This window comes from Bombina bombina, chromosome 5, assembly GCF_027579735.1.
Source record: "Bombina bombina isolate aBomBom1 chromosome 5, aBomBom1.pri, whole genome shotgun sequence".
NCBI lineage: Eukaryota > Metazoa > Chordata > Amphibia > Anura > Bombinatoridae > Bombina > Bombina bombina.
In genome coordinates this window covers 567,219,370-567,246,341 of record NC_069503.1, presented here as the reverse complement: position 1 = coordinate 567,246,341, position 26,972 = coordinate 567,219,370, and the positions used below count along the sequence as shown (strand labels likewise).

General features: G+C 36.8%; 1 protein-coding gene across 1 annotated transcript in view; it reads right to left on the bottom strand.

Annotated features, from left to right (window-relative positions):
* SEMA5A (semaphorin 5A) overlaps nucleotides 1-26,972 on the bottom strand; it is a 1,142,184-nt gene that overhangs the window by 52,613 nt on the left and 1,062,599 nt on the right. The window contains exon 22 of the mRNA XM_053715801.1: nucleotides 23,722-23,892. Coding sequence (XP_053571776.1) covers nucleotides 23,722-23,892 — 171 coding nt within the window. The remainder of the gene's footprint in view (nucleotides 1-23,721; nucleotides 23,893-26,972) is intronic.

Sequence of the window (26,972 nt, the reverse complement as noted above, 5' to 3'; positions counted from 1 at the left end):
TATAAATCCTAAAATAGCTACAATGTAACTATTAGTTATATTGAAGCTATATTAATAGCTAGTAGGGGGCTTAGATTAGGTGTAATTAGTTTAAAATTATTGTAATATTTTATTATTTTTTGTAATTTAGTGTTTGTTTGTATTTTGGTACTTGTATGATGGATGGAAGACCTCTTCTTGCCCAGCTTGGATGAAGACTTCTGCCGGTCTGGATGTCCTCTTCTGCCCCATCGGATGAAGACTTCGGCCCGGCTGGGTGAACACGACTCAAGGTAGGGAGATCTTCAGGGGGGTAGTGTTAGGTTTATTTAAGGGGGGTTTGGGTTAGAGTAGGGGTATGTGGGTGGTGGGTTGTAATGTGGGGGGGGGGATTGTGTTTTTTTTTTTACAGGCAAAAGAGCTGTTTTCTTTGGGGCATGCCCCGCAAAGGGCCCTGTTCAGGGCTGGTAAGGTAATAGAGCTGTTAACTTTTGTAATTTAGTATAGGGTAGGGCATTTTTTTTATTTTGGGGGGCTTTGTTATTTTATTAGGGGGCTTAGATTAGGTGTAATTAGTTTAAAATTCTTGTAATATTTTTTTATTTTTTGTAATTTAGTGTTTGTTTTTTTTTGTAATTTAGTGGGGGGGTTTTGTACTTTAGTTTATTTAATTGTAGATAATTGTAGGTACTTGTAGTTAATTTATTTAATGACAGTGTAGTGTTAGGTTTAATTGTAACTTAGGTTAGGATTTATTTTACAGGTAATTTTGTAATTATTTTAACTAGGTAGCTATTAATTAGTCAATAACTATTTAATAGCTTTTGTACCTAGTTAAAATAAATACAAAGTTGCCTGTAAAATAAATATAAATGCTAAAATAGCTACAATGTAACTATTAGTTATATTGCAGCTATATTAGGGTTTATTTTACAGGTAAGTATTTTGTTTTAAATATGATTCATTTATTTAGTTAATTTAATGATAGTGTAGTGTTAGGTGTTAGTGTAACTTAGGTTAGGATTTATTTTACAGGTAAATTTGTATTTATTTTAGCTAGGTAGTTATTAAATAGTTAATAACTATTTAATAACTATTGTACCTAGTTAAAATAAATACAAAGTTGCCTGTAAAATAAAAATAAATGCTAAAATAGCTACAATGTAACTATTAGTTATATTGCAGCTATCTTAGGGTTTATTTTACAGGTAAGTCTTTAGTTTTAAATATGATTCATTTATTTAACTATAGTAAACTTATTTCGTTTTATTTAAATTATATTTAAGTTAGGGGGTGTTAGTGTTAGGGTTAGACTTAGCTTTAGGGGTTAATAACCTTATTATAGTAGCGGCGACGATGGGGGCGGGAGATTAGGGGTTAATAATTGTAGGTAGGTAGCGGCGATGTTAGGGAGGGCAGATTAGGGGTTAATAAAATGTATTATAGTGTTTGCGAGGCGGGAGTGCGGCGGTTTAGGGGTTAATACATTTATTATAGTGGCGGCGATTTGCGGTCGGCAGATTAGGGGTTAATACTTGTAGTTAGATTGCGGCGACGTTGGGGGAGGCAGATTAGGGGTTAATAACTATAATGTAGGGGTCGGCGGTGTTAGGGACAGCAGGTTAGGGGTTAATAGCTATAATGTAGGCGGCGGCGATATTCGGTCGGCAGATTAGGGGTTAATACTTGTAGTTAGATTGCGGCGACGTTGGGGGAGGCAGATTAGGGGTTAATAACTATAATGTAGGGGTCGGCGGTGTTAGGGACAGCAGATTAGGGGTTAATAGCTATAATGTAGGCGGCGGCGATATCGGGTCGGCAGATTAGGGGTTAATACTTGTAGTTAGATTGCGGCGACGTTGGGGGAGGCAGATTAGGGGTTAATAACTATAATGTAGGGGTCGGCGGTGTTAGGGACAGCAGATTAGGGGTTAATAGCTATAATGTAGGTTGCGGCGATATCCGATCGGCAGATTAGGGGTTAAATAATGTTATTATAGGGTTTGCGATGTGGGGGGGCCTCGGTTTAGTGGTTCATAGGTAGTTTATGGGTGTTAGTGACTTAGTGTACTAAATGGGTGTTAGTGTACTAAAAACATACCGAATTTCGGAACGGAATAGAACCGAATTCAGCCGAATCCGAATAAATCCGAAACGAATTTATTCGGATCCGAATAAATCCGAAACGAATTTATTCAAATTTTGCCGAATCAGATTCGATCCGAAACGAAATTCTAAAAGTCCGAATCGATCCGAACCGAAAACGAACCGAATTTTTTAGCGGTGCACATGTCTAGAAATTTTATTATTTTGGGGGGCTTTTTTATTTTATTAGGGGGATTAGATTAGGTGTAATTAGTTTAAAATTACTGTAATTCTTTTTTTATTTTCTGTAATTTAGTGTTTTGTTTTTTTTGTACTTTAGTTTATTGAATTTAATTGTAATTAATTGTAGGTAGTTTAGGTAATTTTTTAATGATAGTGTAGTGTTAGGTGTAATTGTAACTTAGGTCAGGATTTATTTTACAGGTAATTTTGTACTTATTTTAGATATGTAGTTATTAAATATTTAATAACTATTGTACCTAGTTAAAATAAATACAAAGTTGAATGTAAAATAAATATAAATCCTAAGCTAGCTGCAATGTAACTAGCTAGCATAGGGTTTATTTTATCGGTAAGTATTTAGTTTTAAATAGGAATAATTTATTTAATTATGTTAAATTAATTTTGTTTGATTTAAATTATATTTAAGTTAGGGGGGGGTTAGACTTAGGGTTAGACTTAGGTTTAGGGGTTAATAAATTTATTATAGTAGCGGCGACGTTGGGGTCAGAAGATTAGGGGTTAATAATTGTAGGTAGGTGGCGGTGATGTTGGGGGGGCAGATTAGGGGTTAATAAAATTTAACTAGTGTTTGCAAGGCGGGATTGTGGCGGTTTAGGGGTTAATACATTTATTAAAGTGGCGGCGATGTCCGGTCGGCAGATTAGGGGTTAATAATTGTAGGTAGGTGGCGGCAACGTTGGGGGCGGCAGATTAGGGGTTTATAAGTATAATGTAGGTGGCAGCGATGTTGGGGGCAGTATATTAGGGTTTCATAGGGATAATGTAGGTGGCGGCGGTGTCCGGAGTGGCAGGTTAGGAGTTAATTATATAATGTAGGTGGCGATGATGTTGGGGCAGCATATTAGGGGTTAATAAGTGTAAGATTAGGGGTGTTTAGACTTGGGGTTCATGTTAGGGTGTTAGGTGTAGACATATTTTTTATTTTCCCATAGGAAACAACGGGGCTGCGTTAGGAGCTGGACGCTGCTTTTTTGCAGGTGTTAGGTTTTTTTCCAGCCAGCTCAGCCCCATTGTTTCCTATGGGGAAATCGTGCACGAGCACGTTTATCCAGCTTACCGCTACCGTAAGCAACGCTGGTATTGAGGTGAGATGTGGAGCTAAATTTTGCTCTACACTCACCTTTTTGCGGCTAACGCCAGGTTTAAAAAAACCTGTAATACCAGCGTTGTCTTAAGGTAGCGTTAGAAAAAAAAAGCCTCATTAGAAACGCAACCCTGTTAACGCCAAACTCGTAATCTAGCCGTATGTTTTTATTATTAAAACATGCAGTTTTAAGAGATTTTCTAATTTACTTCTATTATCAAATTTTGCACATTATTTTTATATGCACACATTCTGAGGCACCAGCTCCTACTGAGCATGTGCACAGGGTATACGTTTACTACTCTGTGATTGCCTGATGGCTGTCACATGATACAGGGGGCTGGCAAATGGGGAATTTTTTTGAAAAAAATCCCCAAATTGCTGCTTATTTGAAATTCAGAGTAAGTGCTATTGTATTGTCTTGTTATTATGAACATGTTAATTATGCAATTCTACTGTATTTTTAAAATGTGGTTATTTTTGCACATTTAAGATTAACCTCTCAATGCATCTGTTTACGCGCGAGCCTTAACTCATTCACCACCTCTGAAGTGGCGGACAGCAATCAGCCCGATCGGATGCGATTGGGTTGATTGACACCCCTTGCTAGCGGCCGATGGGCCACAAATGTGGAGGGGTGGCATTGCACAAGCATTTCACTAGAACTGCTTGTGCAATGTTAAATGAGCGGCGGACATTGTTAAATTGGCCCCATCATCTAAAGTCCAATCTGCTAAAAAAACGACTTCAACATATGAGTAACAAATTGCTAAGTAATGATGGGGTTAAACACAAAAAAACAGTTTACCATTAATACATGTTAAATTATTTATCGTAAATTATTCAATACCTTCAGACTATTGTCAGTATATGTCTTTTGAATTCTTAATATTGAAAAATAATGTTTACATATGTTTGATTTATATTCTTTTATTTATACAAACATCTACAAAGTCCCCAAAGGCCAGTTTCATTTCTATAAACTGAAAATAAATTTTGTCTGTTCAAGTTAAGTTTAAATCCCTTAACTTTAATCACATCCCCAGATGCAATGACTTATTATTCATTCAGTGTCTCCACTTTAGCCGTTTGTCTTGTTTTTAAACTTTAATTAAGTAGTTCTCTATACTCATTTTGCATTGAACTCTGGATTTAATTAATATTATTAATTAACCATTGTAAAGCTCTGAAAGCTAATTGCATATTTTTTTAACTGTCTAATTTTTAGCTATGTATTATGTTTAGATAGTTTTGAAAGGATAAAACAATAATATGCAAAATGGAAATGCTTCTGAAAATTATATATATATATATATATATATATATATATATATATATATATATATATATATATATATATATATATATATACTGTATATATATATATTATTTTAAATGTGTAATTGATAGTCATTTATATTTATTTGTGAATAAAATCAGTTTGATACAGTTTTCTGAGACATACTGTATTTATTGACTGCCTATGTTATGTATTCTGTTGGAATATGATGTCTTTCTTGGTATATAGTTAGGATGACCATATTGCCGCTTTAAAAAATGGCACACATGAAAAATACATATGTCAGGGTTTTTATACAAACCATTTCTTTAAACAGCCCTGACATATGTATCTTTCATATGTGTCCCTTTTTAAAGCGGCAATATGGTCACCTTATATACAGTTCATTGTGAAAAACAAATGTTAATTATGGAAATAACATACTTATATATAAAGATAACTTTTTGAACCACACATTTACTTTCAACTCTTAATACGCATGCTACTTTCGACATGTGCGAGGAGCCGCAATATACCCCCACGGGTATTGTAGCCCAATGAGTGCATTGTCGTGAACATTCTTTAATCTGTGCATGTAGCTTTAGCATAATAAATTATATGTACTTTTTATTTATTTTTCGCTTTATTGGTACTGATGATCACATATACCTCTCTATAACTGTCCACAGTAGAGAAGATAAGTTAAAGAAATTACAGTTTTTAATTGTTTTAACCATTTTATACCACTGATGTGCCTTTTAATTTTCCCCTGCATTGCCGCTCTCGGTATTTAAGTCCTATACGGACACCGGAGGTCTATACGGGGTTCATCACATATGCGCTAAGGTGAATTGTTTGCTGCATACACCAACGGACTCTCTCCACTTATCCAGCGAAGATCGAGGATACAGCGTAAAAGTATATTAATATAACTGTGTTGGTTATGCAAAACTGGGGCATGGGTAATAAAGGGATTATCTATCTTTTAAAACAATAAAAATTCTGGTGTAGACTGTCCCTTTAACCCCTTAATGACCAAGAACGTACGCCACACGTCCTCAAAAAAAATACAGTTAATGACCGAGGACGTGTGGCGTACGTCCTTGGTCTGGAAAGCAGCTGGAAGCGATCCTGCTCGCTTCCAGCTGCCTTCCGGTTATTGCAGTGATGCCTCGATATCGAGGCATCCTGCAATAACCCCCCTTGGCCATCCGATGCAGAGAGAGCGACTCTGTGCCCCTCTCTGCACCGGACATCGGTGGCCGGTATCGTTGGTGGGTGGGAGCAAGTCTGGGAGGCGGGTGGGCGGCCATCGATGTGCCGGGTGGATCGGGTACGGGACATACGGGGGCGCGCACGGGAGCGGAGCGGGAGGGAACCGCTACACTGCAGAAAAAAAAGGTTAAGAAAAGTTTAAAAAAAAACTAATAAAAAAATAATAGTAATAATCTAAGGGTTCCTGAAGGGGTGGGGGGTTGGTCTTGGGGGGGGGAAGCTACACTACAGAAAAGGGCAAAAAAAAACCCCAAAAATCATACTTTTTTTTACTAAACTGGGTACTGGCAGACAGCTGCCAGTACCCAAGATGGCGCCCATTAAGGCAGAGGGGGAGGGTTAGAAAGCTGCTTGGTGGGGGATCAGTGAGGTTAGGGGCTAAGGGGGGATCCTACACAGCAGCATATGTAAATGTGCCCAAAAAAAAAAATAGCCCAAATATAGCTTTTATTTTAGTACTGGCAGAGTTTCTGCCAGTACTTAAGATGGCGGGGATAATTGTGGGGTGGGGGAGAGAAGAGAGCTGCTTGGGAGGGATCAGGGGGTCTGATGTTTTAGGTGGGAGGCTGAGCTCTACACTAAAGCTAAAATTAACCCTGCAAGCTCCCTACAAGCTACATAATTAACCCCATCACTGCTAGCCATAATACAAGTGTGATGCGCAGCGGCATTTGGCGGCCTTCTTATTACCACAAAGCAACGCCAAAGCCATATATGTCTGCTATTTCTGAATAAAGGGGATCCCAGAGAAGCATTTACAACCATTTGTGCCATAATTGCACAAGCTGTTTGTAAATGATTTCAGTGAGAAACCTAAAATTGTGAAAAATTTAACATTTTTTTTAATTTGATCGCATTTGGCGGTGAAATGGTGGCATGAAATATACCTAAATTGGCCTAGATCAATACTTTGGGTTGTCTACTACACTACACTAAAGCTAAAATTACCCCTAAAAGCTCCATACATGCTCTCTAATTAACCCCTTCACTGCTGGGCATAATACACGTGTAGTGCGCAGTGGCATTTAGCAGCCTTCTAATTACCAAAAAGCAATGCCAAAGCCATATATGTCTGCTATTTCTGAACAAAGGGGATCCCAGAGAATAATTTACAATAATTTAAGCCATAATTGCACAAGCTGTTTGTAAATAATTTCAGTGAGAAACCAAAAGATTGTGAAAAAATTAGTGAAAAAGTGAACAATTTTTTGTATTTAATCGCATTTGGCGGTGAAATAGTGGCATGAAATATATCAAAATAGGCCTAGATCAATACTTTGGGATGTCTACTAAAAAAAAATATATACATGTCAATGGATATTCAGAGATTCCTGAAAGATATTAGTGTTCTAATGTAACTAGCGCTAATTTTGAAAATAGCAAAGTGCTATTTGTATTTATGGCCCTATAACTTACAAAAAAGGCAAAGAAGATGTAAACATTGGGTATTTCTAAACTCAGGACAAAATTTAGAAACTATTTAGCATGGGTGTTTTTTGGTGGTTGTAGATGTGTAACAGATTTTGGGGGTCAAAGTTAGAAAAAGTGTGTTTTTTTCCATTTTTTCCTCATATTTTATATATTTTTTTTATAGTAAATTATAAGATATGATGAAAATAATGGTATTTTTAGAAATTCCATTTAATGGCGAGAAAAACGGTATATAATATGTGTGGGTACAGTAAATGAGTAAGAGGAAAATTACAGCTAAACACAAACACCGCAGAAATGTAAAAATAGCCTTGGTCCCAAACGGACAAAAAATGGAAAAGTGCTGTGGTCATTAAGGGGTTAAACAAAGGATTCCAAGAAACTAATGCCTAGATTAAGAGTTTTGTCGGTAAAGACCAGCGTAGCTAACACTGCTTTTTTTCCAGCGCACCCTTAAGACAACGCTGGTATTTAGAGTTGTCTGAGTGGCTGCGTTAGGCTCAGAAAAGGGAGCGTTGAGCATAATTTAGCTCCACTTCAACCCTCAATACCAGCGTTGCCTACGGTAGCGGTAAGCTGGAAAAACGTGCTTGGGGCTGAGCTGGCTGAAAAAAAATCCAGCACCTGCAAAAAAGCAGCGTTCAGCTCCTAACGCAGCCCCATTGTTTCCTATGGGGAAATACTCTCTAAGTCTGCACCTAACACCCTAGCATGAACCCCGAGTCTAAACACCCCTAACCTTACACTTTTTAACCCCTAATCTGCCGCCCCCGCTATCGCTGACACCTGCATTATACTATTAACCCCTAATCTGCCACTCCGGACACCGCCGCCACCTACATTATAGCTATGAACCACTAATCTGCTGCCCCTAACACTGCCGACACCTATGTTATATTTATTAACCCCTAATCTGCCCCCCCAATGTTGCCACTACCTAACTACAATTATTAACCCCTAATCTGCCGACCGGACCTCGCCGTCACTATAATAAATGTATTAACCCCTAAACCACCGCACTCCCGCCTCGCAAACACTATAATAAATTGTATTAACCCCTAATCTGCCCTCCGTAACATCGCCGCCACCTACCTACAATTATTAACCCCTTATCTCCCTCCCGCAATGTCACCGCTACTATAATAAATGTATTAACCCCTAAACCTAAGTCTAACCCTAACACCCCCTAACATAAATAGAATTTAAATAAAACAAAATAATATTCCTATTATTAAAAAAAATAATCCTATTTAAAACTAAATACTTACCTTTCAAATAAACCCTAATATAGCTACAATATAAATAATAATTACACTGTAGCTATTTTAGGATTTATATTTATTTTACAGGCAACTTTGTATTTATTTTAACTAGGTACAATAGCTATTAAATAGTCATTAACTATTTAATAGCTAGCTAGTTAAAATAATTACAAAATTACCTGTAAAATAAATCCTAACCTAAGTTACAATTAAACCTAACACTACACTATCATTAAATTAATTAAATAAATTAACTACAATTAAATACAATTACATTTAATGAAATAAACTAATCTATAATACAAAAAAAACAAACACTAAATTACAGAAAATAAAAAAATATTACAAGAAGTTTAAACTAATTACACCTAATCTAAGCCCCCTAATAAAATAATAAAGCCCTCCAAAATAAAAAAAATGCCCTACCCTATTCTAAATTACAAAGTAATTAGCTCTTTTACCAGCCCTTAAAAGGGCTTTTTGCGGGGCATTGCCCCAAAGTAATCAGCTCTTTTACCTGTAAAAAAAAATTACAACCCCACCAACATTAAAACCCACCACCCACATACCCCTACTCTAACCCACCCAATCCCCCCTTAAAAAAACCTAACACTAACCCCCTGAAGATCTCCCTACCTTGAGTCGTCTTCACCCAGCCGAGCCGAATTCTTCAGTGTTAGGTTTTTTTTAAGGGGGGATTGGGTTGGTTAGAGTAGGGGTATGTGGGTGGTGGGTTTTAATGTTGGAGGGGTTGTATTTTTTTTTACAGGTAAAATACCTGATTACTTTGGGGCAATGCCCCGCAAAAAGTCCTTTTAAGGGATGGTAAAAGAGCTGATTACTTTGTAATTTAGAATAGGTTAGGGCATTTTTTATTTTGGGGGGCTTTATTATTTTAATAGGGGGCTTAGATTAGGTGTAATTAGTTTAAACTTCTTGTAATATTTTTTATTTTCTGTAATTTAGTGTTTGTTTGTTTTTGTATTATAGATTAGTTTATTTCATTAAATGTAATTGCAGGTAATTGTAATGTAATGATAGTGTAGTGTTAGGTTTAATTGTAACTTAGGTTAGGATTTATTTTACAGGTAATTTTGTAATTATTTTAATTAGGTAGCTATTAATTAGTTAATAACTATTTAATAGCTATTGTACCTAGTTAAAATAAATACAAAGTTGCCTGTAAAATAAATATAAATCCTAAAATAGCTACAATGTAACTATTATTTATATTGTAGCTATATTAGGGTTTATTTGATAGGTAAGTATTTAGTTTTAAATAGGATTAATTTATTTAATTATAGGAATATTATTTTGTTTTATTTAAATTATATTTATGTTAGGGGGGTGTTAGGGTTAGACAGGTTTAGGGGTTAATACATTTATTATAGTAGCGGCGATGTTGCGGGTGGGAGATTAGGGGTTAATAATTGTAGGTACATGGCGGCGCTGTTAGGGAGGGCAGATTAGGGGTTAATACAATTTATTATAGTGTTTGTGAGGCGGGAGTGCAGCGGTTTAGGGGTTAATACATTTATTATAGTGGCGGCGAGGTCCGGTCAGCAGATTAGGGGTTAATAATTGTAGTTAGGTAGCGGCAACGTGGGGGGGCAGATTACGGGTTAATAAATATAATATAGGTGTCGGCGGTGTTAGGGGCAGCAAATTAGGGGTTCATAGCTATAATGTAGGTGTCGGCGATGTCCTGTCGGCAGATTAGGGGTTAAAAATTTTTATTAGAGGGTTTGCGATGTGGGGGGGGGGCCTCGGTTTAGAGGTACATAGGTAGTTTATGGGTGTTAGTGTACTTTGTAGCACAGTAGTTAAGAGCTTTATGTTCAAGCGTTAGCCCATAAAACTCTTAACTACTGACTTTTTTTGCGGCTGGAGTCTTGTCGGTAGAGGGTCTACCGCTCACTTCTTCCAAGACTCTAAATACCAGCGTTAGGCAAATCCCATAGAAAAGATAGGATACGCAATTGACGTAAGGGGATCTGCGGTAGCCTCGAGTCGCAGAAAGAAAGTGAGCGGTAGACCCCATTCCTGTCTGACTCTAAATACCAGCGGGTGGTCAAAAGCAGCCTTAGGACCCCTTAGCACTGCTTTTGACGGCTAACGCCAAACTCTAAATCTAGGCGTAAGTAAATTTGAAAAATATAAGTAAAGTAAATTTAGAAATAAATTAAAAAATGTTTACAAAGTTCTCTATCTGAATCAGGAACTTAAAAATTGAGGTTTCATGTTCCTTTAAAGCAAATTGGTTATATAAAAAAAATGTGAGTCTAATGGATTAATCACAGTCCTTTAGAAAAACATTCAAATGATTTTTAACAGAAAAACACCTTTAGAGTCTATAGGAAATTGTATTAGATAAGGCTTTTGATACATTTTTCTAAAGGAATATGAGTGACTAAAGTGGCTAGATGGCAGGAAATAGTGCTGCTATCTATTACATTCAGATAGGCATGCAATTTTAAACAATTTTCCAATTTACTTCTATCACCAATTTTGCTTTGTTCTCTTGATATTCTTAGTTGATAACTAAATCTAGGAAGTTCATATGCTAATTCTAAGCCCTTGAAGGCCGCCTCTTAGCTCAGGGCATTTTGAAAGTTTTTTACCACTAGAGGGTGTTAGGTCATGTGTTTCAAATAGATAATAGCTCATGCACCTGAAGTTACCCTGGAGTCAACACTGATTGGCTAAAATGCAAGTCTGTCAAAAGAACTGAAGTAAAGGGCAGTTTGCAGAGGCTTAGATACAAGATAATCACAGAGGTAAAAAGTGTATTAATATAACTGTGTTGGTTATGCAAAACTAGGGAATGGGTAAAGGGATTATCTATCTTTTAAAACAATAACGCCTAGATTTAGAGTTCTATGTTAGCCGTCAAAACCAGCGTTAAGGGCTCCTAATGCTGGTTTTGGCCGCCCGCTGGTATTTAGAGTCAGTCAGGAAAGGGTCTAACGCTCACTTTCCAGCCGCAACTTTTCCATACCGCAGATCCCCCTACGCCAATTGCGTATCCTATCTTTTCAATGTTATCTTTCTAACGCTGGTATTTAGAGTCTTGGCTGAAGTGAGCGTTAGAACTCTAACGACAAAACTCCAGCCGCAGAAAAAAGTCAGGAGTTAAGAGCTTTATGGGCTAACGCCGGTTTATAAAGCTCTTAACTACTGTGCTCTAAAGTACACTAACACCCATAAACCTATGTACCCCTAAACCGAGGTCCCCCCACATCGCCGCCACTCTAATAATTTTTTTAACCCCTAACCTGCCGACCGCACACCGCCGCCACCTACGTTATCCCTATGTACCCCTATTCTGCTGCCCCTAATATCGCAGACACCTACATAATATTTATTAACCCCTAATCTGCCCCCCCAACATCGCCGCTACCTACCTACACTTATTAACCCCTAATCTGCCAACCGGACCTCGCCGCTACTCTAATAAAGTTATTCACCCCTAAACCACCGCACTCCCACCTCACAAACCCTATAATAAATAGTATTAACCCCTAATCTGCCCTCGCTAACATCGCCGCCACCTAACTTCAAGTACTAACCCCTAATCTGTCGACCGGACCTTGCCGCTACTCTAATAAATGTATTAACCCCTAAAGCTAAGTCTAACCATAACATTAACACCCCCCTAAGTTAAATATAATTTTTATCTAACGAAATAAATTAACTCTTATTAAATAAATTATTCCTATTTAAAACTAAATACTTACCTGTAAAATAAACCCTAATATAGTTACAATATAACGAATAATAATATTGTAGCTATTGTTAGGATTTATATTTATTTTACAGGCAACTTTGTATTTATTTTAACTAGGTACAATAGCTATTAAATAGTTAATAACTATTTAATAGCTACCTAGTTAAAATAATTACAAAATTACCTGTAAAATAAATCCTAACCTAAGTTACAATTAAACCTAACACTAAACCACCAATAAATAAATTAACTAAACTACCTACAATTACCTACAATTAAATCAACTAAACTAAATTACAAAAAAAAAAAAAAACACTAAATTACAAAAAATAAAAAAGATTACAAGAATTTTAAACTAATTACACCTACTCTAAGCCCCCTAAAAAAATAACAAAGCCCCCCAAAATAAAAAAATGCCCTACCCTATTCTAAAATAAAAAGTTAACAGCTCTATTACCTTACCAGCTCTTAAAAGGGCCTTTTGCGGGGCATGCCCCAAAGAAATCAGCTCTTTTGCCTGTAAAAAAAACATACAATACCCCCCCCCAACATTACAACCCACCACCCACATACCCCTAATCTAACCCACCCAAACCCCCCTTAAAAAACCTAACACTAAGCCCCTAAAGATCTTACTACCTTATCTTCACCCAGCCGGGTATCACCGATCCGTCCAGAAGAGGGTCCGAAGTCTTCATCCTATCCGGGAAGAAGAGCTCCTCCAGAGGGTCCGAAGTCTTCATCCTATCCGGGCAGAAGACGACATCCGGACCGGCAGACATCTTCATCCATGCGGCATCTTCTATCTTCTTCCATCCGGCGCGGAGCGGGACCATCTTAAAGCAGCCGACGCGGAGCCATCCTTCTTCACCGACGGACTAACGACGAATGAAGGTTCCTTTAAATGATGTCATCCAAGATGGCATCCCTCGAATTCCGATTGGCTGATAGGATTGCATCAGCCAATCGGAATTAAGGTAGGAAAAATCTGATTGACTGATTGAATCAGCCAATCAGTTTCAAGTTCAATCCGATTGGCTGATCCAATCAGCCAATCAGATTGAGCTTGCATTCTATTGGCTGATCGGAACAGCCAATAGAATGCAAGCTCAATCTGATTGGCTGATTGTAATTTAGTGTTTTTTTTTTTTGTAATTTAGTTTAGTTGATTTAATTGTAGGTAATTGTAGGTAGGTTAGTTAATTTATTTATTGATAGTGTAGTGTTAGGTTTAATTGTAACTTAGGTTAGGATTTATTTTACAGGTAATTTTGTAATTATTTTAACTAGGTAGCTATTAAATAGTTATTAACTATTTAATAGCTATTGTACCTAGTTAAAATAAATACAAAGTTGTCTGTAAAATAAATATAAATAATAAAATAGCTACAATTTAATTATTCGTTATATTGTAGCTATATTAGGGTTTATTTTACAGGTAAGTATTTAGTTTTAAATAGGAATAATTTATTTAATAAGAGTTAATTTATTTTGTTAGATAAAAATTATATTTAACTTAGGGGGGTGTTAGTGTTAGGGTTAGACTTAGCTTTAGGGGTTAATACATTTATTAGAGTAGCGGCGAGGTCCGGTCGGCAGATTAGGGGTTAATAAGTGTAGGTAATGTAGCGGCGACATTGGGGGCGCAGATTAAGGGTTAATAAATATAATATAGGTGTTGGCGATGTTGTAGGCAGCATATTAGGGGTACATAGGGATAATGCAGGCTGCGGCGGTGTCCGGAGCGGCAGATTAGGGGTTAATAATAATATGCAGGGGTCAGCGATAGTGGGGTCGGCAGCTCAAACTGCCCCATTATTTCCTATGGGGAAATCGTGCATGAGCACGTTTTTGAGGCTGGCCGCGTCCGTAAGCAACGCTGGTATTTAGAGTTGAAGTGGCGGTAAATTATGCTCTACGCTCCCTTTTTGGAGCCTAACGCAGCCCTTCAGAGAACTCTAAATACCAACGGTATTTAAAAGGTGCGGGGGGGAAAAACACACGTAGCTAACGCACCCCTTTGGCCGCAAAACTCTAAATCTAGCCTTATATATTCTGGTGTAGACTGTCCCTTTAAAAATGGATAACATTGTTACAAAACTGCTGTCATATAGGGCTCCAGGCACATGCACACTCCTGTGCTTACGTCCCTGCTTTTCAAAAAAAGATAGTAAAAGAACAAAGAAACGTTATGAATAGAAATAAATTAAAAGTTATTGTTTTTTATTGCATGCACTATCTGTATCATAGAGAAAAATGTTGGGTTTCATCTCCCTTTAATGAAGTTTAATAAATGCCTCTACCTATAGAAACGTTTGTGTATCGTTACTTCTGTTACTATAACTATGACTTTGTAAATTGTCTAACTTTCAATGATATTTTATCATTGGCTCTTAAATTTGCTTTATATATTTTTTTTCTAGGAATTAATACATAAACTATTTCTTTAAATACTCTGGGTAATTTCTTTACTTATGAAGTTTTGCACAATAATACTAAAGATTTGTATATAGAACTTATATATGTTTCCTGTTACAGTCTTGCAAGTAACTTGTACTAGTAGGTGATACTTTTACTACAGTATTTCATAATTCCAGTTCTGAGCCCATTGAGGTTTTTGAAAGAGCTTTCTTTGAGCACAGATGTATAAGTCATAATTATTATTATTATTATTATTATCAGGTATTTGTAGAGCGCCAACAGCGCTGATGTCAGGCAATCTGATTTAACACAACTGCTCAAAGATACGTTTAAAATCTGACCTCTCAGTCCATACTGGGGATTTGAGTTTTGAAAACTCTTGCTCTATTTTAGAAGACCAAGAATTATTGAAGTCAAGATTACAGAATTTTTAAAAACTGCAATATTTTCATTTTTGTCTTAAAAATACAAATTTAGTAATATTGCTGTTTCTTTAAACCCATTTTATGCTCTCATTTACATTTCAAACTCTTTACAAACACTCAGGGAGAAGTTTTCATATTATTTTAGTAATTTCTATCTAATTTTTATCTAACCTTTCAAGATTACATATGATTTTGTATCACCGAGGAAAAGCTGACATCATATAAAATAAACTATCAGGGTTACTGGAAATTTGCTAATTTCCTACTGTTCTAGCATATACAATGATGTTTATATGCTGATATTAATCTCACAATATACACTATTTAAGATCAAGCAGGGGCGGAACTACCACTGGGGCAGCAGTTGCAGTTGCACCAGGACTCAAGTGCTGGGGTCTCATAACAGTCAGTCAAGTCATAGGTATTTATAGAATGTGTACAAACCTAATACAGGGGAGCCTTTTATTTATCTATCTATCCAGCTATCTAGCTATCTGTATGTCTGTCTTTATATTCTCAAAATAATTATACAGAGTAGCATGTATATTATTACTATTGCTGCTGAGTTAGCTTTGTGAGGTCCAAAATTTTTTTTGTACATGGGCCCTCTGTTGAGTAGGTCCACTTTCAATGTTCCCTTTAAGGCCAGTTTTGTGTGAAGCCCAGCAACAGTTAGTAAGAGAACCATACCTTACAGTGTTTGCTAATTGAAGGGTGTGGTTACCTAATTAACTGTTTTGCTGCTGGGCCGAACACAAAACTGGCCTTGGAGGGAACACTGTCCCTACTGAGAACAAAATAAAAAATGATTGGTGAGGTCACTTCCGAACCAGCAACCGTGATGGCCGCATGAATAGAGAGCTCCGTGCAGCCTGCAGCCAAAATGCATTGAAAGTGCCAAAAAATAGGTGATCCTTTTATGCTGAGCACTTGTACTCTCAGAGGAAACTCTGGTCAAGCTGTGAAACAGATGACAGATCAGCAGGCTAGAGCGACTGGGCACGTTAGCTGCTAAGAGGTAGCATCAGGCTTATGTGCAGCTCCATCTTGGATCCAGGCGCTCTGGCAAGCAGAAGAAGGTTTTTATAAGGACTTGGAGGCCAGCATAGCTGAATACTTCCAGCAAGAAAGCCAACACACACTGAACAGTGCACTGGATCCTCTTACAAGCACAGCAGTTTTTGGGCAGCAATTTGGGAGCCATTTGAGCAGCCATGCGGTTTTGATAAGGGGCCTTAGATGAAGACACACCTCACAGCATGTTGCGTGTAAAGGCTCTGCAACTTCACCATGCAGATGACAGTTTCACTCCAATATATATATACCATTATATATGGGTAATACAGCCTTGATATGGCTGTAAATCAGGAGGAGGTGTTTGCTGCTATTCAGTTTCTTTTGCAAGAGTTTAAAAGTCAGATTGCTGCTTGATTTTATCTCCTTATATTCCTTGTGGATTCCTCAGCTGCACAGTGTGAAAAACCTAAAGATGAAGGAGGTGGAGGAAATGCCACTTTGTCTAAAACCAGAGTGCATCTAAGTGTACCTATGGAACAGATAACTACTGTGAGTGATTTTGACTTTGCTCCCAAGAGTGCCTGTGGAGGACTGTCTATTCCTCAGGAAGCAGTTTCCACACAGAATGACTACGATAGCTGTAACCAGCAGATTGGGGCTATTTAACAACGCCTAAGCTCTTCTGACAAGCTACTAACGGCAGGATCACACTCCTCTCTGGACTCTGTTATTTGCCTGTTTGCTCTGATTGATCTGAAGGCGAACGGGGCGTCATGTGACACTGCTAGTACGTGGTTCACTACACAGGGGATTATATCTCAGCTGGTTTTATGTGCCCAGCTGTGCTCCCTCCCTAAATGTTTTGAGAGCTGTTTATGCTTCATTGCTCCCTTTAAAGTTCACATCCAGATTGGCGAATGGGTAATAGTGACAACATTTTTTTTAGCAAGGCCAGTTTTGCTTTCCTCCTACTTCTAAATGACGATCGCAAGATCTGATAAGCTGTTGTATGATTGCTACTATTCTGCTCTTGTTTTATTTTTCTGGGGAAGCTTATATTAGCCTCATATGGGAAGTGGTTTTGTTTTTCTGGTGAGGAGAATACTGTTGATTAATATTATCATACCAGAGCATATATAAGTTATGAAAGTGTTAGCAAACGTTATAGTATTGATTGAGGCTCCCTATAAAGATAAAGCTTAAACCTCAGAATTTGCTACCACATGCTTGTTTAGTCTAGGGAGGTTTGTCACTAGAGGTGACTCCCTACTATTAGTAGCCCACTTTTTATTTCATTTTGCTTTTCCCTCCTACTTTGAGGTACAAAAGAACTCCTGATAAGATTCCAATATTTTCAGGATTTAAGCAGCCATTAATACTGCTAGATTCCCCCATTTAAGTCATGTAAAACTAGTTAGGAGTTAGTTCAGGAGTGATCCTTCTAGCATTGAGAAGAGCTTATGTTGAAGAAAATAGCCTCATTCATTTGTGTATACTCTCCTTATAGAGACTCTACAGTTCATGATATTCTCCTCTTACCATGGGTCTTAGAGTAATTTGATATGTTTAACACATGGGCTGCTCTCCATTGTATCTCTAAGTCCAAGATTCATACAGTGAGGAGGTCAGGATTTAGTTTAATACACATACGTCTGTGCTAAGCTAACGCTAACAGATACTTGATTATATCTTAAATAGATCTCTAAAAATGTTATTCTTTATGTGTTATAGCTGGCCTGCCTCAGCAATAGATGCTAAAAGTTTTTGAATGTGCGTTTATTGTAGAAGTAGACCTGTAGACATATCTCTTTACTTTTCATACATTAGATCTTGCTTTTGGGGGGGGGGACATTGTATATATGAAGCTATGTGGTCTAAAGTAGAGCAGGTCTCTCTTACCAAGTCTGAACATAATTTAGCACATAACCATTAGTACTAGTTTAAGTAACCTTTTTGTTAAGGGTGTCTCTGTACTAGGACATGCCTATACAAATCTATACAGCTTGAGCCTCTCTCTAACATTCCTCTGTTGATTAAGGAATAACATTCCCATTTAATGCATACTAGCTTACTTTGCCCACTGTGTGGTTTGAGCATATGTGCAAGGTTAACACCTGGCCTGTACCTAATTCCATAATAATGTTTAAAGGGTATTATTGGGCTGGTGCAGTATTATATTGTATGTATATCTTTTATAGCAAACAGGTAAAGGCTGTGAATATATGTATAGGTCTCCTAGAATACCACTTTCTGTCTGAACTAAACCTGTTTAACACTTAGATAACTCTATTTTGTATCTCTAGACCATGGAGAGACCCATGCCTCTATAATTACATACATCTACCGCATTTACTGTGTGTCCTCAACACAGCTAGGTGTTCAAGATAAAGCTTCATGCAAGTTCACACCCTTTGCGCTAGACTGACTTCATTAGATACCTAACAGTTTTTAGAAGGACTGTTTAAGCTTACAGTGCTGATTATGAGTATCTACTATATATCTCTACAGACTTGCACTAATCCTACATGTTACACGTTTACTACTGTTCTCGTGATTAGTACCTCCAATGGTCTCCCTTTCTCCCCATTCACCTCTGGTGTTCCACTACGCATAATGTGTCTATGCCAGGTATATGCTATATATAATCGCAAGTTCTGTTTACTTTTTTATTATTTCTGTTAGTAGTGGTGGGAAACATTTCCATTAGCATAACCTCCGCCCCCCCTCCGCCCCCCCCCCCTCATTTCCCTTGTGCGGTTAGGGATTTATCCTCCACATTGTTCTGCTTTGGCAGAGTTTAGTAGTCTCTGCCCAGCCCAAAGAACCTCTGATTAAGTTTTTCCCCCATCCAGGTAAAAAGGCTCTTCGGGTCATAACATGGCGAAATGTGCTCTGTTTTCTTATATGTTTTACGATATCTATGGTCAGCATGTTCTTATGGTTCCACTGAGCTCTCCACGATGTTTGATGATTGTTTAGCTAACAGTTTTTTCAGTACTATCTTTATTACAAAAATGTTTAATTGTTGTTATCCTACTAGACATATAAAGATATCTGAAGCTTGTTCTGTGACAACACTTTTATTAATATTACTTTGTCTGATGTTAATTAACGCTAACTATGATTATTAGCGGTGTCCTCTCTGTACCTTGGAGAGTGTGATCCCGCCAGAGGGTTGGATTGTCATTGAGGACACACAGAGGTTTAAATACAAAATGAGGAGCAGAAAAGTTTGGTATATAAGATTGTAATGTACCGTTATTCTATGAAACAGTGTTCACTGTATTGTAAACTTTAGTGATACCTTGTGTATACCGTGCTTGTAACAATGTGCCATTGCTACCTCAATAAAAAGAAATTTTCAAAAAAAATGATAGGTGATAAATTATTCAACATATTTCAACATTTTGTACAAATCTGAGTGCCTTCGGCACAGTCTGAATTGAATAAAAACGGATGATTTTTTTCAACTCTCATAACTACAGCAGATACTCTCCAAAATTGTAAGAAAAATTGTAAACAGTGATTGAAAAAAACAATCTCGGGGGCGGAGCCAGCTATCAACGAAGCAAGCCGCACTTTTCAAGAGCTCCTGTTAATTACAACGATCTTAATGGTTTCAAAACACTTTTTAAAACCTACTCAGCTACTTTTATGGAATTCTATCTGCCTACTGCCTGTGGGGAACCTATACTTTACTGAATAGCCCTATAACTCCAGTCTTCTGACTCCCGCTTGTATGCTGAGCGTGTGGAAACATGGCCGCGCTCCTTCTCACCCAGATAAAGGAACTGCTCAATCATCACAATGCAGCTCTCCTAGAAGCAGTGGACAAAGCTTTCAAGCCTTCCACTGCTCAATCTGCCTCTCCCGCTACCCTAACCACTTACATGGAGCTCCGGACACCAGATGCAATTGTCCCCCACCAGCCGCCATCTTTAAAGCCAGCCTCGGAGAAGTTTCCTTCATACCGCCTCACGCAAGAGCAAGCTGAGCAGAGCAACAGTGCAGTTCCAGGAGCCACTACTGAGCGGTATGGCTTGGGAGCAAACAAGCTTGATACCAGACCCGGAACAGCGCCATTGTTTGATGCACCGCAGTGCAATGGCGGGCAAATGAAAGTAGGAATCCTGCGCATCATCTTAGCCCCTCAGCCACTCTCCTGGAACTCCTATGGGGCACACGGACTATGTGTTGGTGACAACCCGGAGCAGAGCCCTTTGGGAGGTGTTCAGTCGCAGCAGTGTGGGGCTCCTCAGAACTTACCTTCAGTCCCGGTATGGCGGCCATTGCTAAGATTAGAAGTACCTGTGGCTAAGCGGAACACAGTCTCCACATTCACGCAGTGTCTGCTGCCAGACGGAGAGTTGGCGATTCTTAGAGGCATTGGCTAGAGAAACCTATCGCTACTATTGCAGTTATTCCCAAACCCTATTTTCCTTGGTCATTGGTCCAGCCTGTCTTCAGTTGCAGCCTACAAGTTGAGAGACCCTGGTGACTTATTAGCCTTGTTTGTCTTCCTTACGTTTTGCCACTTGTTTTCTTATAGATTATTAGTATGCATGCTTGATGCTTGTTTTGGTTACTTTTTTTCTCTCACAGGATTTAAAAATTATTGTGGAACTGCAGTTTTTCTATCTCCGCATAAACAATTTACCTCTGTCTTAGACATGGGCACAGGCAAGTTCACATGCTATGGATACTCTCCTGTATAGTCTGTTTAGGTATCTTGACAACACATTACTTAGACGACACACCAAGCTTTGTTTAATGTATGCCAACTAATGTGTCTCACAAGATGACAGCAATGCTTGTACGACAAAGTTTCTGCATGCTTCTTATTATCTACACCTTCTGGGACACAGAATCCAATTGCCTTATTACATACTTCTACATGTTTGTGGGCTTCTATCTTGCTAGACAATGCAAGGTTGTGGGGTGAGATCTGTGAGCATGTCATCGCGCTGCCAGCGGCCGGGGTAGCGAGATGCCTTTTTTTTTTAACAAATTTATAGCTCCATAGCAGAGCTCCAGATACAGCCCTACGCCACATTACATATCAATGTACATAAGCAAAGCCCTAATTTATTGCTATAAGCTCAACATCTAGATCTTCCCCTAGTATCCTACCTACAAACGCTGTAAAACCATAGCAAACCTATGTAAATTTTGCAACACTTATGTGTGACTGCAGCTTGGGAGCGCTATAACCATACTGCTGATTAATTTCTACCCCCTGTAGAAGGTGTTTATGTGTATATGAATATTGGTCTAATGGCTTACCCTGTGTTAAAGTTATTGATGTGACCTTGCTTACCTATCTGTAACTATTATGTAACCATGACATACTTCTGCACTATCAATGGTACTTATAATTACATATATATATAAGAGAGCTACAACAGTACTGCTAACTAATACCTATTCTATGTTATGACCTTAGTCTCTCCAGGATGCCCTTTCTTTTAGAGCAGGATGGACCCTTACCTAAATTTAGTTTTTTTATTCTCTATGTTCTGCATACCACTCCCCCCCCCCCCCCCCCGTCCCAGTGAAATATGCCTCCTAACTTAGAAGGGTCATCTTTGTGTCTCTCTTGCCCTCATCACACCATTATCCTTATACATTCCACCATATTTCTTAAATATTATAATGATTCCGCCTTTTCTCACAAACCAAATTTATACACTCTCCTAAACATTTCCTATATATTTAATCAAGCCTAAAAGGTCTTAAATACCCATTTAGGGAATTCCATATCTATGTATAAAAATAGCTCTACAGACAAATAACCTTTTTTGGAGCCAATATTTGGTACATCAGGAATATTGGCTACCTTATATATTTCATTTCACCTCCCCCCCACCTACAATAATGTACCCTCTATTTGCGAGGGGCTCAATACGCGGTTTGTCTTGTGTATACCGCAATCTACCTACTGCTTTCTCATTTCCTAAGCCTTAATCCCATTATCATATTTAAGTGGAAAGTTTGTAAGACCATCCGGATCAGCAGGTCTGATCACTGTTGTCTCCCATCTATATATTTGCTCCTCACACTGCATTTGGTAGCCCCAACCAAGGTACTAGCTTGAATATACCATCTCAGGCTTCATCTTTTGTTACAGGATGCAAATATTATATTAACACACTCCACTACAGATTCTGTCTATCACTATAGGAAGTGTCTATCATTTTACATTTCATATAGCATTATATCTTTGACTATACTTTAACTACCCTATTCATCACAAGTAAGTTGCTACACGCTTATATGGCTTATCTTGTCTATGCCATACTCTAACTATTTATACCTACATACTTTACCACACTATTTACACAGCAAGTTTATATATTTACTCTTATTATTGCTTCCAACACTAATTACTAACTATTCTACAAATTAAAAAATTCGAGGTTTATTAATGAGATCCAAAAGTGGTCTCCTTAGTTACAATTTCCTTCTTTCACTTTATTACTACCTGTTGCTTTTGTTGGCCCAAAAGTAATTTATAATGTCATATAGAAGGTTTCTGATGGATTAACACCCTATCTGTATAATGTTTGCAAGCTATGTAACTTGTTGGCTATACGTCTCTTTCATGTCTATTTTATTATTCCTGTAACATTGAAGCCTTATTTCATGTGACATAAGAATTTGTTATGATGTTCTATATATGCCTTTAACTAAACCTCAATAAAAAAAAATAAAAAAAAGAAAAAAACAATCTCTCTCTCTCTCTCTCTCTCTCTCTCTCTCTCTCTCTCTCTCTCTCTCTCTCACACACACTCCATTTGTCTATTACCGATGTGCCAAATATTAGATCTCGATCTACCAGAACTATACTTGCTAATAAGCAGGATTTTCATTTCCTTCTTAGCCAATAGTGATAATATGGCCTCTTCAAGTTAAAGGGACATGATGATACCTAAAACCTTTTTTTTATTATACAGATAGAGCATGCCATTTTAAACAACTTTGATATTTGCTATTATAATGATAAAATTTGCTTAATTTTGTTGGTATCTTTTGTTGAAGGAGCAGCAATGCACTGGGAGATAGTTGGAACACATATGGTGTGCCAGCGACACCCACCAATTAGCATCTAGCCCCCAGTAACACATAGCTGCTTATAATTGTTCCTAGGTATGCTTTGCAACAAATGATACAAAGAAATTCATAGAAGTAAATTGGAAAGTTGTTTAAATTGCATGTTCTATGAATCATAAAAGAAAAATTATGGGTTTCATGTCCTGTAGAATAAAATCTACAAATATATTTTCCTTAATTTAAATTAAAAAAAAGGATAATTCAGCACAACAATATTAGTTCCTGTGTTAAATTTTACATGGAAGATTAGATTTTCTTATGCTTTTCACATGCATAATTAGTGGCAATCTTCACAAAATAGTCTCAGTAAAGTATGGTCACCCCTGATCTACTGTATAACTAGATATCTGTACTTGATATACCTGGACAAGACTGTGTGTTGCAAAGTGCCTCTTCAGTGTGAAGCCCAAGGCAAATATCTCCTCCATATCCTGGAGCTGGATTGCTACATGAACGAGTCCTCATATAATGTCCCCCTCCACATGTTGCCGAACATTTAGACCAAGATGACCAACAGGACCAACCTCCATCAACTGTAAAAAATGAAGAAAAAGTGAATTAAAAATGGTTAAACAATAATAGAAGAGAGAAGCATCAACAAGTATACTTCTGTTGTTAGGGAAAACAAAAAGGAAAACATTTTGCTGAAGCATAGAACTGGAATTATGTAAATGTAGACTGTTAGCTCTTTAGAGATGGTCCCTCCATCCGGGGAGAAAGAGATTTACGTACCCCCTAGATTTGCCTCCAAGGAGCATTTATATAATATTTTTTTTCAAGAGACAATAAATGCGTTAAAAGCAGATGCATACATTTATAGCTAACTGCATCTTCATTAATACCGTATGATATGAGTATAGGTGCGCGCTACTATTTTTAAGTAGGACATGCAGTGCAGCTTATACCACCTCCTACCAAAAATCTTGAAAAAAAATGCTTTGTTGGATGGACAGCCAGAAAAATATTACAACACAATAAGTGGGTTAAATAAATAAGCAAATGCTACCCATCCTGAATGATGCACTAAAAAACAATACAATAGTAATTTAGAAGCTGGAAAACTTTTTTTATGTTTCTTATACATTTAAGTTATATAAAAACCACAACAATTGTAGAGAAACATATATTGTTGTAATGAATGTAATTATCTGGAGATAATGATTGCTATGTTTGGTATCACAATCTTTTTATGGAAGTTCATATCCACAGTACATTTAAGTGACCTACTAAGGGTTAACTTGATTTACTTCTTACTTTATTAATTGTGACACTTTTTCTTTTCTGTTTTGTTTTCTTTGCTATCTGCTATCCATTGACATTTATGATTAACATTTAGATGGAGTAACGCAAATTAGTTTTTTAACTCCCTATAATATATACAAACTAGAATTATGGGATGCCCTAATATGAAATTGTATTTTTATTATATCTGCCCTGTTGGAGTGGCAGTTAGGTACTTGGAAAATAAAAGCTATAACTATCACTCCAACAAAAGTCTCACAGCTGTTTATTGTTACTGTTAATAGCATTGTATACATTATAGCATTGGCCTATTTCCAGTGAAAGATTACAATCAATGCAAATAATGAAAAAAGATCATTGACAGTGGGAGAGACATTTTGAAAAACAGTTGCATTTTGATAAAGTGGAAAATGACTGCTTGCAGATAGAATAAAAGAAAACCCCATTTTTTGATTCATTATTTGGTTTGATTATTTAAATATTTATTTTTATATGTAACTATAACAAAGTTAGTGATAATTATAATTAATAGCTAGAGCTAAAATTCATAAAGAAGAAGGTAAATAATTGCAAAACCTTTCAATGTTTTATAAACAAGACAAAAAATAAACACCTTCACGCAAGCCCCAATCTCATAGGAAAAGGAGGACTTCAAAATCATATTTTGGCCAAAGCACGGAAGCTCAACTGTTCCTATAAAGGCAAACCCCAAAGGTGAGTCCTACTCTAATACATTTAAATAAACAATTCACTTAAAAAGTTCTGTGCACACAATCTGGACCTTTTTAAGCCAATGTATTTACACTGCTATTTGGTTTCTCTTCTTTGAGAAATGAGGCTAAATTTGGTCCTTTCATGTTCCCATTAAAATGTAACATATACACAGACACTCCTATTTTAATAACATGGCTAAATTTCATCCTTGCTGTCATCATTTATTGGAATTGGAAGTGTGCTAACTGTTGCTTTTCATCGTGTTGTAAAGACCAATTAAACTGCAATTATGCCATTGATCCTGACTTGACATACATTTTGATTTCATGAGCTAATAGAATACATTTAAATGGACAAAAAAAAATCATAGCAACATAATTGAATATATGTTTTACTTTTACTGTCAAAAAATACAACTATAATAAGCTAATTTTATTGAGCATTTTGATATTTATAGATATAGTAGGTAATGCAATTGATGCTCTTTTACAAGATAAGACACAAAATTAAAAAAAAAAAAAATCATGACACAAAATACTAACACAGATCAAATTTCTGTCCTATTTTGTAAAGACAAATTAAATTACAATTATGCAGTTAGCACATAAAATCAAAATGTATGTCAAATCAGAATGAACAGAATGCATTTGAATAGACAAAACTCTTAGCAACAGAATGCTTTCTTCATCAGTATTCAAATAAAACATAATATTTTATTTTAATGAGCATTTTAATGTCTACAGATGTAGAAAAGCATGTAGCTGATGCGGTTTTAGAAAATGTAAGACACAAAAAATGTATAGTATTTTTAGCATACTAACACAACCTACATTTCTATGAACAAATATTAAAACTAGAAAACAGTATTGTATTCTTTAAAAAAAATGAGTAGGAGGTGAGGTCTAGAAAAAAAAATCAAGATACATTTAATGCAAGCAGTTTAAAGCAACACACTTGTAAGGTCACACATTTGTGACATTAGGGTATGGTAAGCTAGAAAAATACTCTCAGACCTTTTGTTATCAGTAATTATTGGAATAGAAAATAGTTTGTGGCAAACAGATAATTATACATTTCTACATAAATTGTGTAAAATAAAAATGCTATTTATTTTTCCCCTATGCTATTTATTTTTCCCCTATAGAATTACATTTATGAATCCAAACTAATATAAAATCGTAGTGTTTTCTTTTTTCTATCTGCATCTCAAAATGTATTACTTTTTTTTTAGAGATGTGCATTTGGGCTTGTTTTATATACAAACAGTTTAACACATTATTGTACGAAACAAATGAAAAATGAATGATTGCTTGACGAAATAAATTCATTCATTCATGGCGTTTGGCGTAAAAAAAAGTGCATGAATGGGGGGAAGGAGTTATTTTGTTTTGTTAATAAGCTCCTGTGTTTGTAATGATGTAAAGGGGGTCTTACCATCTCATTTGTCCATTATCCCCTGTCCAATTCTGCTATAGTATTACTAATGACTGATGTTAGAGACCGCGGTCAGGCACTAAATGCTGGATTTTAGCCATACAGGAGTTGTATGGTTTTTTTTTAACATTGTAAAATAGGTTCTTTTATATGTTCAAATTCTATAATGTAAGGTTGTTGTTAATATTAATTGTCTATCGTAGCTGTTCCCATTTGAAATAAT